Source organism: Coregonus lavaretus (genome assembly GCF_964263955.1).
Source record: "Coregonus lavaretus genome assembly, chromosome: 15".
Lineage (NCBI taxonomy): Eukaryota > Metazoa > Chordata > Actinopteri > Salmoniformes > Salmonidae > Coregonus > Coregonus lavaretus.
Genome location: NC_140002.1, coordinates 21,779,787 through 21,794,497, shown reverse-complemented (window position 1 = coordinate 21,794,497; position 14,711 = coordinate 21,779,787). Strand labels below are relative to the sequence as shown.

The 14,711-nt window shown below is 46.9% G+C and overlaps 1 protein-coding gene across 1 annotated transcript in view; it reads right to left on the bottom strand.

The window, feature by feature from the left end:
• Positions 1 to 14,711, bottom strand: part of LOC311143074 (cell surface glycoprotein MUC18-like) — a gene marked incomplete at both ends in the record, with an annotated part of 94,693 nt that overhangs the window by 3,836 nt on the left and 76,146 nt on the right. Inside the window, 5 exons of the mRNA XM_084178883.1 lie at positions 6,518 to 6,553; positions 8,812 to 8,953; positions 10,273 to 10,403; positions 11,151 to 11,292; positions 11,442 to 11,557. Coding sequence (XP_084035009.1) covers positions 6,518 to 6,553; positions 8,812 to 8,953; positions 10,273 to 10,403; positions 11,151 to 11,292; positions 11,442 to 11,557 — 567 coding nt within the window. The remainder of the gene's footprint in view (positions 1 to 6,517; positions 6,554 to 8,811; positions 8,954 to 10,272; positions 10,404 to 11,150; positions 11,293 to 11,441; positions 11,558 to 14,711) is intronic.

Below are 14,711 nucleotides of genomic sequence, written 5' to 3'. Positions count from 1 at the left end.
TTTGGAATCTGATTGATTGATTGCTTCTGTGGACAGGTGTCTTTTATACAGGTAACAAACTGAGATTAGGAGCACTCCCTTTAAGAGTGTGCTCCTAATCTCAGCTCGTTACCTGTATAAAAGACACCTGTGAGCCATAAATCTTTCTGATTGAGAGGGGTCAAATACTTATTTCCCTAATTAAAATGCAAATCAATTTATAACATTTTTGACATGCGTTTTTCTGGATTAATTTTTTGTTATTCTGTCTCTCACTGTTCAAATAAACCTACCATTAAAATTATAGACTGATCATTTCTTTGTCAGTGGGCAAATTCAGCAGGGGATCAAATACTTTTTCCCCTCACTGTATGTAGATATTCTAGCTACAATAGCCATTTACAACATTAACAATGTCTACACTGTATTTCCGATCAATTTGATGTTATTTTTTTTAATGGAGCAAAAAATTGCTTTTCTTTCGAAAACAAGGACATTTCTAAGTGACCACAAACTTTTGAACGGTAGTGTATATTGCGGAATCAAAAATATTAGTTAAAGAATTGAATTAAGCCAGTGGCTCAGATGAAACTGTCCAAGCAGTAGATACATCTCCTTTAAATGTTGATATTTGGTTGCGTTGTCAACCAAACACAATTCAATATTACTTTTGTATTACAGTAAATAGCATAAAGTTAAGGCTATCTTACAAACTAATGTAACGTTCAACCTTAAAATGCGTAACACATCCATGTGTAAGGGATCGGGGGTTGGCTGGGTCTAGACAGAGTCTGACACTTCCCCGATCTACAGAGAGGGGGAGTCATCAGACTCGATCTGGTTCACCTGAGTTCTGAGCACACCTGTCCATAATTAGGGTAGGATATAAGGTGTGCTCAGAGGTTCAGTCGGTGCGAGGTATTGTTCCTTTGTGACTTGCTAAGCGTTTTGTTCCGAGAGAGAGAGAGAGAGAGAGAGTTTGTTGTTTTTGATTACCCGTGTATCCGACCTGTGCCTTGTTGTTTGACTTCCCGAATTGCTTAATCCTCTACTTGTCTACCCCAGTGATTACCGTTCTCTGATCCTGTGCCTGTGACCTCGACTACGACTAAGCCCGCTCCTTTGGTACCTCTGCCTGTCTATGCCTGGCCCGGTTTTGACCACAGCCTGCCCGACCACGATTAAGCTATTCCCTTGTCTGTACTCTAATAAAGCATCGCTATTCTGCGATTGGATCTTACCACTCTGTCCGAGTATTCATTACACCATGGCCACATTTTGAAGTTACTATAACTATACATTTCTTCTTATGTAATCAAATAAAGTGTGCATGTTCAAGAGTGCATACATAGGTCATAACAGGTCTGTAGAGATCATCACAATTACTGTAATAATCTGCGCAGAATCTCGAACTTGCACCATGTACATTTAATGTAATCTCAACTGTATCACATTTGCTGTATAAATAAACAAAATATCTGACATTGTATTCTCATTTGAACTTTGCTGTGCTTTTAAAATGGTTGAAAGCGCAGTGATAGACATTTGGGTGACAACTAAACAAAAAATGAGACATTGTTTTTCCATTGGAATTTGGTTGTGCTTTTAGATGGTTGAACATTGGAAATTCAACTAACTTTTTGATATCTTTTTGAGTGGATGAATATAGGTTGTTGTAATCTCATTGATCAACGTCTCAACCAAATATTACCCAATTATCTACGTTGAAATGTGCCGAGTGAGCAGCTTCAGCTCTCATGCTTTGTGAGTGCGTGCTCCAGACACTGGGCAGAGAGATGGGAAACAGCCCTGGCCTGCCCCTGTGACAGAGCCATCAACACTTCAGTGCAATCCCCCCAGGAGGAAATTAGAGAGTGCTACTCCCTACCAGAACTATTAACTCCTATATTTATCCATGCAGTAAGCACTTGTTAAATGGAACAATATGGATTTATGAGAACTTCTATTGCAACAGCTTAATAAAACAGTGAGACAGCGCATTAACTTCCCCAATAATAACTAAATATATGTGTTTTTGGCACTCTGCCACTTCAAAACATTTCTCGAAATGCTAGACAAACTGTAGTTACACATTTATCTGGAAAAACATTTGGTGTTGGACATCCTTATATTTCTTAACTGTTTGTTGTCTTGTTCTTTTTTTCCTATTAGATTTTTCTCCATCACACAGACTTTTCAATGTACCCACAGGCGATGAGCAGAGCCAATCCTCCCGCCTGTTCCAGCAAACACTTTGCCTGTATGAAAATCATGAATTATTTAGTTGCCTTGTTGGCTAATCCTTCATGGTCTGGGTTGGTGTGTATTCAGAGAGAATGAAACAAAAGTTGAGAAAAAGCAAAGACAAAATCTCAAAGCGCTTCTCAACTAGATAAGAGTGATTCAAAGGTCAAGAAGAAGAGAAACAGTGCTGGAGCGTGGTTCAGTTGTAGTACTGAAACCTCCCAAGCACATATTACCCATAGTGGCATGGGTACGAATCCCACCCCACAGGTGCATGCTGTTTCCTCTCTATACTGTGTAGGAAAGGAAGAAACAGCGTCTGTGCCACCAGTAAGTACAGACAGTAACGTTAGTATAAATCCCCCCGCACAGTCCCCGCAGCCGGACAACTTTCTCATGGCTTCTGGAGGGAAATACTGTTGGAATGCTCAACCGGTGTCGCTCATTCAGCCGACAGAAACCTTCAACCGGTTTTCCCCATTATGTAGCGAGTCGGAGTCTGAGTCTGAGTCTTCTCTAGTCTCTACTCCTCCCGTTACGGGGTCTGAGACTCCGAAGGCTCCCACCATTAGCTCTGACAAATTGAAAACCCTAGTCATTGGCGACTCCATTACCCGCAGTATTAGACTTAAAACGAATCACCCAGCGATCATACACTGTTTACCAGGGGGCAGGGCTACCGACGTTAAGGCTAATCTAAAGATGGTGCTGGCTAAAGCTAAAACTGGCGAGTGTAGAGAGTATAGAGATATTGTTATCCACGTCGGCACCAACGATGTTAGGATGAAACAGTCAGAGGTCACCAAGTGCAACATAGCTTCAGCGTGTAAATCAGCTAGAAAGATGTGTCGGCATCGAGTAATTGTCTCTGGCCCCCTCCCAGTTAGGGGAAGTGACGAGCTCTACAGCAGAGTCTCAGCACTTAATCGCTGGTTGAAAACTGTTTTCTGCCCCTCCCAAAAGATAACATTTGTGGATAATTGGCCCTCTTTCTGGGACTCACCCACAAACAGGATCAAGCCTGACCTGCTGAGGAGTGACGGACTCCATCCTAGCTGGAGGGGTGCTCTCCTCTTATCTACCAACATAGATAGGGCTCTAACTCCTCTAGCCCCACAGTGAAATAGGGTGCAGGCCAGGCAGCAGGCTGTTAGCCAACCTGCCAGCTTAGTGGAGTCTGCCAATAGCACAGTCAGTGTAGTCAGCTCAGCCATACCCATTGAGACTGTGTCTGTGCCTCGACCTAGGTTGGGCAAAACTAAACATGGCGGTGTTCACCCTAGCAATCTTATTAGGATAAAGACCTCCTCCATTCCTGCCATTATTGAAAGAGATTGTGATACCTCACATCTCAAAATAAGGTTACTTAATGTTAGATCCCTCACTTCTAGATCCCTCACACTAAACTGCTGAAGGAGTTGCTTCCTGTGCTTGGCCCTCCTATGTTGAACATAATAAACAGCTCTCTATCCACCGGATGTGTACCAAACTCACTAAAAGTGGCAGTGATAAAGCCTCTCTTGAAAAAGCCAAACCTTGACCCGGAAAATATAAAAAACTATCGGCCTATATCGAATCTTCCATTCCTCTCAAAAATTTTAGAAAAAGCTGTTGCGCAGCAACTCACTGCCTTTCTGAAGACAAACAATGTATACGAAATGCTTCAGTCTGGTTTTAGACCCCATCATAGCACTGAGACTGCACTTGTGAAGGTGGTAAATGACCTTTTAATGGCGTCAGACCGAGGCTCTGCATCTGTCCTCGTGCTACTAGACCTTAGTGCTGCCTTTGACACCATCGATCACCACATTCTTTTGGAGAGACTGGAAACCCAAATTGGTCTACACGGACAAGTTCTGGCCTGGTTTAGATCCTACCTGTCGGAAAGATATCAGTTTGTCTCTGTGAATGGTCTGTCCTCCGACAAATCAACTGTACATTTCGGTGTTCCTCAAGGTTCCGTTTTAGGACCACTATTGTTTTCACTATATATTTTACCTCTTGGGGATGTTATTCGAAAACATAATGTTAACTTTCACTGCTATGCGGATGACACACAGCTGTACATTTCAATGAAGCATGGTGAAGCCCCAAAATTGCCCTCGCTAGAAGCCTGTGTTTCAGACATAAGGAAGTGGATGGCTGAAAACTTTTTACTTTTAAACTCTGACAAAACAGAGATGCTTGTTCTAGGTCCCAAGAAACAAAGAGATCTTCTGTTAAATCTGACAATTCATCTTGATGGTTGTAAAGTCGTCTCAAATAAAACTGTGAAGGACCTAGGCGTTACTCTTGACCCTGATCTCTCTTTTGACGAACATATCAAGACTGTTTCAAGGACAGCTTTTTTCCATCTACGTAACATTGCAAAAATCAGAAATTTTCTGTCCAAAAATGATGCAGAAAAATTAATCCATGCATTTGTTACTTCTAGGTTAGACTACTGCAATGCTCTATTTTCCGGCTACCCGGATAAAGCACTAAATAAACTTCAGTTAGTGCTAAATACGGCTGCTAGAATCCTGACTAGAACCAAGAAATTTGATCATATTACTCCAGTGCTAGCTTCCCTACACTGGCTTCCTGTTAAGGCAAGGGCTGATTTCAAGGTTTTACTGTTAACCTATAAAGCGTTACATGGGCTTGCTCCTACCTATCTTTCCGAGTTGGTCCTGCCGTACATACCAATACGTACGCTACGGTCACAAGACGCAGGCCTCCTAATTGTCCCTAGAATTTCTAAGCAAACAGCGGGAGGCAGGGCTTTCTCCTATAGATCTCCATTTTTATGGAACAGTCTGCCTACCCATGTGAGAGACGCAGACTCAGTCTCAACCTTTAAGTCTTTACTGAAGACTTATCTCTTCAGTAGGTCATATGATTGAGTGTAGTCTGGCCCAGGAGTGTGAAGGTGAACGGAAAGGCTGGAGCAACGAACAGCCCTTGCTGTCTCTGCCAGGCCGGTTCCCCTCTCCGCTGGGGTTCTCTGCCTCTAACCCTGTTGCAGGGGCTGAGTCACTGGCTTGCTGGTGCTCTTTCATGCCGTCCCTGGGAGGGGTGCGTCACTTGAGTGGGTTGAGTTACTGACGTGATCTTCCTGTCTGGGTTGGCGCCCCCCCCCCCCCCCCCTTGGTTTGTGCTGTGGTGGAGACCTCTGTGGGCTATACTCGGCCTTGTCTCAGGATTGTAAGTTGGTGGTTGGGGATATCCCTCTAGTGGTGCGGGGGCTGTGCTTTGGCGGAGTGGGTGGGGTTATATCCTTCCTGTTTGGCCCTGTCCGGGGGTTTCTTCGGATGGGGCCACAGTGTCTCCGGACCGCTCCTGTCTCAGCCTCCAGTATTTATGCTGCAGTAGTTTATGTGTCGGGGGGCTGGGGTTAGTTGGTTATACCTGGAGTACTTCTCCTGTCTTATCCAGTGTCCTGTGTGAATTTAAGTATGCTCTCTCTAATTCTCTCGTTCTCTCTTTCTCTCTGAGAACCTGAGCCCTAGGACCATACGTCAGGACTACCGGGCATGATGACACCTTGCTGTCCCCAGTCCGCCTGGCCTTGCTGCTATTCCAGTTTCAACTGTTCTGCCTGCGGCTACGAAACCCCTACCTGTCCCAGACCTGCTGTTTTCAACTCTTAATGATCGGCTATGAAAAGCCAACTGAGAGACCTGAGCCCTAGGACCATACGTCGGGACTACCGGCCGTGGTGACTCCTTGCTGTCCCCAGTCCGCCTGGCCTTGCTGCTATTCCAGTTTAAACTGTTCTGCCTGCGGTTATGGAACCCCTACCTGTCCCAGACCTGCTGTTTTCAAACTCTTAATGATCGGCTATGAAAAGCCAACTGAGATTTATTCCTGATTATTATTTGACCATGCTTGTCACTTATGAACATTTTTGAACATCTTGGCATGGTTCTGTTATAATCTCCACCCGGCACAGCCAGAAGAGGACTGGCCACCCCTCATAGCCTGGTTCCTCTCTAGGTTTCTTCCTAGGTTTTCGCCTTTCTAGGGAGTTTTTCCTAGCCACCGTGCTTCTACACCTGCATTACTAGCTGTTTGGGGTTTTAGGCTGGGTTTCTGTACAGCACTTCGAGATATTAGCTGATGTAAGAAGGGCTATATAAAATAAAATTGATTGAAAATTGATTGATATACTCTGTACTCCATCTAACTTCTCTGTCTAAATAAAAGTGATCAAATTTGCAAGGAGGACGGTGCTCCTGTTCTTCTTTAAAAAATAATAATAAGAGAAACTGAGATCAGCAAGAAAACAATAATAGCAAGATCTCTGTCTTACCAGGTGAGTAGGGCGCAGTTGAAGTGACCATAGGAACTGTGGACAAGCAAAACAACACTTAAAATATAAGAAGTTCTCATCATCAAATATATTTCCACATAATATGCCCATATACAGTGAGGGAAAAAAGTATTTGATCCCCTGCTGATTTTGTACGTTTGCCCACTGACAAAGAAATGATCAGTCTATAATTTTAATGGTAGGTTTATTTGAACAGTGAGAGACAGAATAACAAACAAAAAAATCCAGAAAAACGCATGTCAAAAATTTTATAAATTAATTTGCATTTTAATGAGGGAAATAAGTATTTGACCCCCTCTCAATCAGAAAGATTTCTGGCTCCCAGGTGTCTTTTATACAGGTAACGAGCTGAGATTAGGAGCACACTCTTAAAGGGAGTGCTCCTAATCTCAGCTCGTTACCTGTATAAAAGACACCTGTTCACAGAAGCAATCAATCAATCAGATTCCAAACTCTCCACCATGGCCAAGACCAAAGAGCTCTCCAAGGATGTCAGGGACAAGATTGTAGACCTACACAAGGCTGGAATGGGCTACAAGACCATCGCGAAGCAGCTTGGTGAGAAGGTGACAACAGTTGGTGCGATTATTCGCAAATGGAACACAAAAGAACTGTCAATCTCCCTCGGCCTGGGGCTCCATGCAAGATCTCACCTCGTGGAGTTGCAATGATCATGAGAACGGTGAGGAATCAGCCCAGAACTACACGGGAGGATCTTGTCAATGATACCAAGGCAGCTGGGACCATAGTCACCAAGAAAACAATAGGTAACACACTACGCCGTGAAGGACTGAAATCCTGCAGCGCCCGCAAGGTCCCCCTGCTCAAGAAAGCACATATACAGGGCCGTCTGAAGTTTGCCAATGAACATCTGAATGATTCAGAGGAGAACTGGGTGAAAGTGTTGTGGTCAGATGAGACGAAAATCGAGCTCTTTGGCATCAACTCAACTCGCCGTGTTAGGAGGAGGAGGAATGCTGCCTATGACCCCAAGAACACCATCCCCACCGTCAAACATGGAGGTGGAAACATTATGCTTTGGGGGTGTTTTTCTGCTAAGGGGACAGGACAACTTCACCGCATCAAAGGGACGATGGACGGGGCCATGTACCGTCAAATCTTGGGCATTGAAATCAGCCAGGGCATTGAAAATGGGTCGTGGATGGGTATTCCAGCATGACAATGACCCAAAACACACGGCCAAGGCAACAAAGGAGTGGCTCAAGAAGAAGCACATTAAAGTCCTGGAGTGGCCTAGCCAGTCTCCAGACCTTAATCCCATAGAAAATCTGTGGAGGGAGCTGAAGGTTCGAGTTGCCAAACGTCAGCCTCGAAACCTTAATGACTTGGAGAAGATCTGCAAAGAGGAGTGGAACAAAATCCCTCCTGAGATGTGTGCAAACCTGGTGGCCAACTACAAGAAACGGCTGACCTCTGTGATTGCCAACAAGGGTTTTGCCACCAAGTACTAAGTCATGTTTTGCAGAGGGGGTCAAATACTTATTTCCCTCATTAAAATGCAAATCAATTTATATCATTTTTGACATGCGTTTTTCTGGATTTTGTTGTTGTTATTCTGTCTCTCACTGTTCAAATAAACCTACCATTAAAATTATAGACTGATCATGTCTTTGTCAGTGGGCAAACGTACAAAATCAGCAGGGGATCAAATACTTTTTTCCCTCACTGTACAGTATTCCATACATTCTAAATACAAAACATTAACAACACCTGCTCTTTCTATGACAGACTGACCAGGTGAAACCAGGTGAAAGCTATTATCACTTATTGATGTCACTTGTTAAATCCACTTCAATCAGTGTAGATGAAGGGGAGGAGACAGGCTAAAGAAGGATTTTTAAGCCTTGAGACAATTGAGACATGGATTGTGTATATGTGCCATTCAGAGAGTGAATGGGAAAGACAAAAGCTTTAAGCGCCTTTGAACGGGGTATGGTACTAGGTGCCAGGCGCACCGGTTTGAGTGTGTCAAGAACTGCAACCCTGCTGGATTTTTCACACTCAACAGTTTCCTGTGTATATCAAGAATCGTCCACCACCCAAAGGACATCCAGACAACTTGACAACTTTGGGAAGCATTGGAGTCAACATGGGCCAGCATCCCTGTGGAACACTTTCGACACCTTGTAGAGTCCATGCACCGACGAATTGAAGCTGTTCTGAGGGCAAAAGAGGGTGTAACTCAATATTAGGAAGGTGTTCCTAATGTGTATATGCCTATATAGTGTACAGTATATGGCAGGGTGGCTTACTGGCGCTGATGCTGAAAGACTTTGCCTCTGTGCCCATCTCGTTGGTGGCGTTGCAGAAGGCTGTGATGTCAGAGGTCACTTTGACGGACACCAGGCTGATAGTGCTGTGCTCCGTGGCGCTGGTCAGCACCTCGCGCCAGCTCTGTCAACACACAAGCACACACACCAATGTCATGTCACCAGTCACACCAATGTGCATTGCAAAAGACATAACCAAGAAAATGAGATTTGAATACATCTAAATTCATGCAATGTAAATATGCCCAGATACACTATATATACAAAAGTATGTGGACACCCCTTCAAATTAGTGGATTCGGCTATTTCAGCCACACCCGTTGCTGACAGGTGTATACAATCGAGCACACTGCCATGCAATCTCCATAGACAAACATTGGCAGTAGAATGGCCTTACTGAAGAGCTCAGTGACCTTCAACGTGGCACCGTCATAGGATGCCACCTTTCCAACAAGTAAATTCGTCAAATTTCTGTCCTGCTAGAGCTGCCCCGGTCAACTGTAAGTGCCGTTATTGTAAAGTGGAAACATCTAGGAACAATGCCTCAGCCCCGAAGTGGTAGGCCACACAAGCTCACAGAACTGGACCGCCGAATGATGAAGTGCGTCTGTCCTCGGTTGCAACACTCACTACCGAGTTCCAAACTGCCTCTGGAAGCAACGTCAGCACAAGAACTGTTCGTCGGGAGCTTCATGAGATCACCATTCGCAATGCCAAGCGTCTGCTGGAGTGGTGTAAAGCTCGCCGCCATTGGACTCTGGAGCAGTGGAAACGCGTTCTCTGGAGTGATGAATCACGCTTCACCATCTGGCAGTCCAACAGACGAATCTGGGTTTGGCGGATGCCAGGAGAACGCTACCTGCCTGACTACATAGTGCCAACTGTAAAGTTTGGTGGATGAGGAATAATGGTCTGGGGCTGTTTTTCATGGTTCGGGCTAGGTCCCTTAGTTCCAGTGAAGGGAAATCTTAACGCTACAGCATACAATGACATTCTAGACAATTCTGTGCTTCCAACTTTATGGCAACAGTTTGGGGAAGGCCCTTTCCTGTTTCAGCATGACAATGCCCCCGTGCACAAAGCGAGGTCCATACAGAAATGGTTTGTCGAGATCGATGTGGAAAAACTTGACTGGCCTGCACAGAGCCCTGTCCTCAACACCATCGTACACCTTTGGGATGAATTGGAACGCGGACTGTGAGCCAGGCCTAATCGCCCAACATCCGTGCCCGACCTCACTAACGCTCTTGTGGCTGAATGGAAGCAAGTCCCAGCAGCAATGTTCCAACATCTAGTGGAAAGCCTTCCCAGAAGAGTGGAGGCTGTTATAGCAGCAAAGGGGGGGACCAACTCCATATTAATGCCCATGATTTTGGAATGAGATGTTCACATACTTTTGCAGTGTATGTAAACTGCCCAGTGCGCTGCCAAGCTCTGTTTTACCTGGCTGCCAGTGACAGTCCAAGAGATGGTGGGCAGGGGGTGTGCATGTGCCTCACAGCTCAGGTTCACCCACTTCCCAGCTCCCTCCTCCATCTCCACCTCCCTGTCAGCATCCTTCATCTGGGGAGCACCTGGGAGACAGGTTACAAACACATACATACATTATACTCTGCTAAAGACCGCTTGTGAGGTATGAAAACATCTGATCTGACAAACTCAGTGTTTCTCAATCTATTCCTGGTGGCAACGCTGCAGCCCGAACTTGGTGTTCAACCTTCCCAAGTTCTCTCATGTCAGTCCGCTCCTCCGCACACTCCACTGGCTTCCTTGCCTACGGAGCTGTGAGGGGAACGGCACCTCCTTACCTTCAGGCTCTGATCAGACCCTACACCCAAACGAGGGCACTACGTTCATCCACCTCTGGCCTGCTAGCTCTCCTACCTCTACGGAAGCACAGTTCCCGCTCAGCCCAGTCAAAGCTATTCGCTGCTCTGGCACCCCAATGGTGGAACAAGCTCCCCCACGACGCCAGGACAGCAGAGTCACTGACCACCTTCCGGAGACACTTGAAACCCTACCTCTTTAAGGAATACCTGGAATAGTATAAAGTAATCCTTCTTCCCCCACCCCCCATAATTTTTTTTTTTTAAAGGTGGTTGTCCCACTGGCTATCGTAAGTTGAATGCACCAATTTGTAAATCGCTCTGGATAAGAGCGTCTGCTAAATGATGTAAATGTAAATGGATGCACATTTTTGTTTTATCCCTGTACTAGCACACCTGATTCAACTATTCGCCAAGGAGTGATAGTGTTGGGCTATAGCAAAAATGTGTACCCCCTGATGGGAATTCCTCTGAAATTATGGTTTGGTGACTCACCCTGGACGATGATGTGGACAGAACCAGAGGTGTGCAGTCCAGGCAGAGAAGGAACAGTCACCTCACACACGTATTCTCCTGCTGTGTCATAGGTGGCATCCTGCAGAAACAGCATGTGGCCTGTGCCAACCTGCTGCCCATTCTACACACAGAAAAAAACCTGACTAAGTCCACATAACTGAATAACAATGCATGATTAGCTACATATGGCAAGCGACATGGTTATGTCAGTCTTATTACTGTATTGCATTTAAAGCATTAAGTTGGTGCTTATTCCAGGGTGTATTGTACCTTGAACCAGACAGTGACGGTTTCCAGAGAAGACAGAGCGTTGCAGGTAGCAGTCAGACTCTCTCCTTTGAACATGATCTCTGAGTCTTTGGGAACCACCAGGGCTGGGTCCAGATCTGGAGAGAGAGACATGATGTGAGGAAGAGACATGGCTAAGTGACATGCTGGTGTGTGGTCCATGCAACCTTATTCCAATCAAATGCTTTCTTGATTTGAGTTACACCACTGCAAATCATAATATTTATCGACTGTGAAAATGTTGACATCAATTAAATGATTGTAGCCCTTTCCTGCAGTCACATTACCTCGTGGACTCATGGGTGGAATGTTATTCATATTTTTCATTATTTCATAATTAATTTAAAAAAAAAATGTAAACGACGAAAATCTATGTCAAACAGTTTTGTTATATTTCAGTATTCTGTGATGTATATAAAGTGTAATAATGGGATGCAAACTCTTCAATTAAATACATTTCATACATATATCTGACATGGTACAGGTGTCTTCTTTTTTGTAAGCCCATAACCATGTGTGTGAGGTGTATACTTTTGTTTCAAAGTAGATTTGTTTAAGACTACCAAGAAACACTCTGTGTGACTGTCACGACTTCCTCTGAAGCTGCCTCCTCTCCTTGTTCGGGCAGGCTTCGGCGTTCGTCATCAGCGGCCTAGCCACTGCCGCTCATCATCTCATCATTCCATTTGTTTTGTCTTGGTTATTACACACACCTGGTTCATATCCCGTCATCAGTACATGTATAAGTATTCCCTCTGCCCCCCTTGTCTTTGTGTGTGATTGTTTATTGTGGAGGTTATTATAGCTTGGTGGAGCTATTGTATTTTGTATTGCCGGGATATTCACCCGTGTGCCTTGTTGTCTCCAGTGCGCCGTATTTACCGCACTGGAGTGTTTTACGCATTGTTGCGTACCGCTGTCTTACCGAATAAACCATTTATTCTGTGATTTACCCTCCTGCGCCCTGCGCCTGACTCCGTCCAAATCACCCGCCACAGAATCACACACCCAAACAGCATGGAGTCAGCAGGAAACGGGAATATGCCTGGAGTCGTGGAGCGGGTCCGGGAGCATTCCAACATGCTAGCCAGCTTGGGCGAAGCGATGGATCAGGTTCTACAGGTTGTCCAACGGCTGGAGAAGAGAGGACCCGACCCTTCGGGACCAGCTGAGCGACCGGATCCAGCCACCCACACCCCAGCACCCAGAGGGATTAACCTATCTTGACCGGGGGAGTACGACGGGACAGCGGCCCGCTGTCAGGGATTCCTCCTGCAGCTGGATCTCTATTTTTCCACCATCAGCCCGGCTCCCTCGGAGCGGGAGAAGGTGTCCGCCCTCGTCTCCTGCCTCTCGGGGAAAGCCCTGGAGTGGGCCAACGCGGACGGGAGTGAAGGAGGAGACGCGTTGGACACCCACTGGGCGTTCCCCGAGAGGCAGGAGACGAGGGCGGACACCTTCTCCCGCTCCGAAGGAGCCTCTTCTGGGCAGTCTTCGGTCATCCCCCCGAAGGAAGAGAGGCCAGCGAGCACCTGGTCCATCTGAGGCAGGGGACGAGGATCGCGGAAGACTTTGCCCTGGAGTTTAGAACTAGTGGCAGGGTCCGGGTGGAACGAGTGGGCCCTCATCGACCACTTCCGGTGCAGCCTGCTGGAGAACGTCCGAAGGGAGCTAGCCTGCCGGGATACCACGTTGACTATCAACCAGCTGGTGGATATGGCCATCCGGTTGGACAACCTGCTGGCTTCCAGAGGACGTCCTGGAAGCGGCATGCCCGTTTCCCCCCCTGCAACCCGGATTACGTGCCGATGGAGCTGGGTGGTGCTGCGATCTGGGAGAACGGAGGACAACAGATCCAGTGTCACTCTCCTGGCAAGAGAGGACGTTCTGCTGCACGCTGTCGTCAGCGTTCTTCTGGGTCAGGAGGCGGCAGGCAGGGCACTCTTGCGTCACCCCAGGTAGCGCAAACCCACACTTGTTCAGAGCCCTCTGCTGCATACTTCACCATACACGTCAACTTCCCTGAGCACACGGTAGTTCCCCAGTGTAAGGCGCTGGTGGATTCAGGCACAGTTGGGAACTTTATAGACAGGTCTTTAGCTAATAGGTTATGTATCACATTGCTTCCCCTACCCATTCCATTGCCCATCAAAGCACTTGACAGTCAACCATTAGGGTCAGGTTTTGTTAGGGAGATTACAGCACCAGTCATGATGATTATGCAGGAGACCCATAGGGAGCAAATCACTTTTTATATTATTGAGTCCCCTGATTTCCCTGTTGTGTTGGGTCTTCCCTGGCTCGCACTACACGACACCACCTTTTCATGGCCGCAGAGGGTTTTCACGGGGTGGTCGCGAGAGTGTCAGGATAGGCCTTCTGCATTGTGGCGCCGGTAGTGTGGGCGGTGGACGCGGACATAGAGCGGGCGTTACGCACAGAGCCATCTCCACCTCAGTGCCCAGCTGGGCTGCGGTACGTGCCGTCTCTTGTCCATGATCGGCTGATCTATTGGGCACACACGTCCCCCTCCTCTGGTCACCCAGGTATCGGCCGTACAGTGCGCTGCCTGACCGGGAAGTACTGGTGGCCTACCTTGGCTAAGGACGTGAGGGTGTATATCTCCTCCTGCTCGGTGTGCGCCCAGAGTAAGGCACCTAGGCCCCTCGCAGCGGGTAAGTTACATCCCTTACCAGTTCTACAACGGCCATGGTCCCACTTGTCAATTGACTTTCTCACTGATCTTCCCCTCTCTCAGGGTACATTTTACATTTTAGTCATTTAGCAGACGCTCTTATCCAGAGCGACTTACAGTTAGTGAGTGCATACATTTTCATACTGGTCCCCCGTGGGAAACGAACACACAACCCTGGCGTTGCAAGCGCCATGCTCTACCAACTGAGCTACACCATCCTGGTCGTTGTGGACCGCTTTTCTAAAGCCTGCCGCCTCCTTGCTCTGCCCCGTCTCCCCACGGCCCTGCAAACGGCGGAAGCCCTGTTTACTCACGTCTTCCGGCACTACGGGGTGCCAGAGGACATAGTGTCTGACCGGGGTCCCCAGTTTACATCCAGGGTCTGGAAGACGTTCATGGAACGTCTGGGGGGTCTCGGTCAGCCTGACTTCTGGGTTTCACCCCGAGTCTAATGGGCAGGTGGAACGGGTAAATCAGGATGTGGATAGGTTCCTGCGGTCCTACTGCCAGGACCGGCCGGGGGAGTGGTCGGTGTTCTTGCCATGGGCCGAATATGC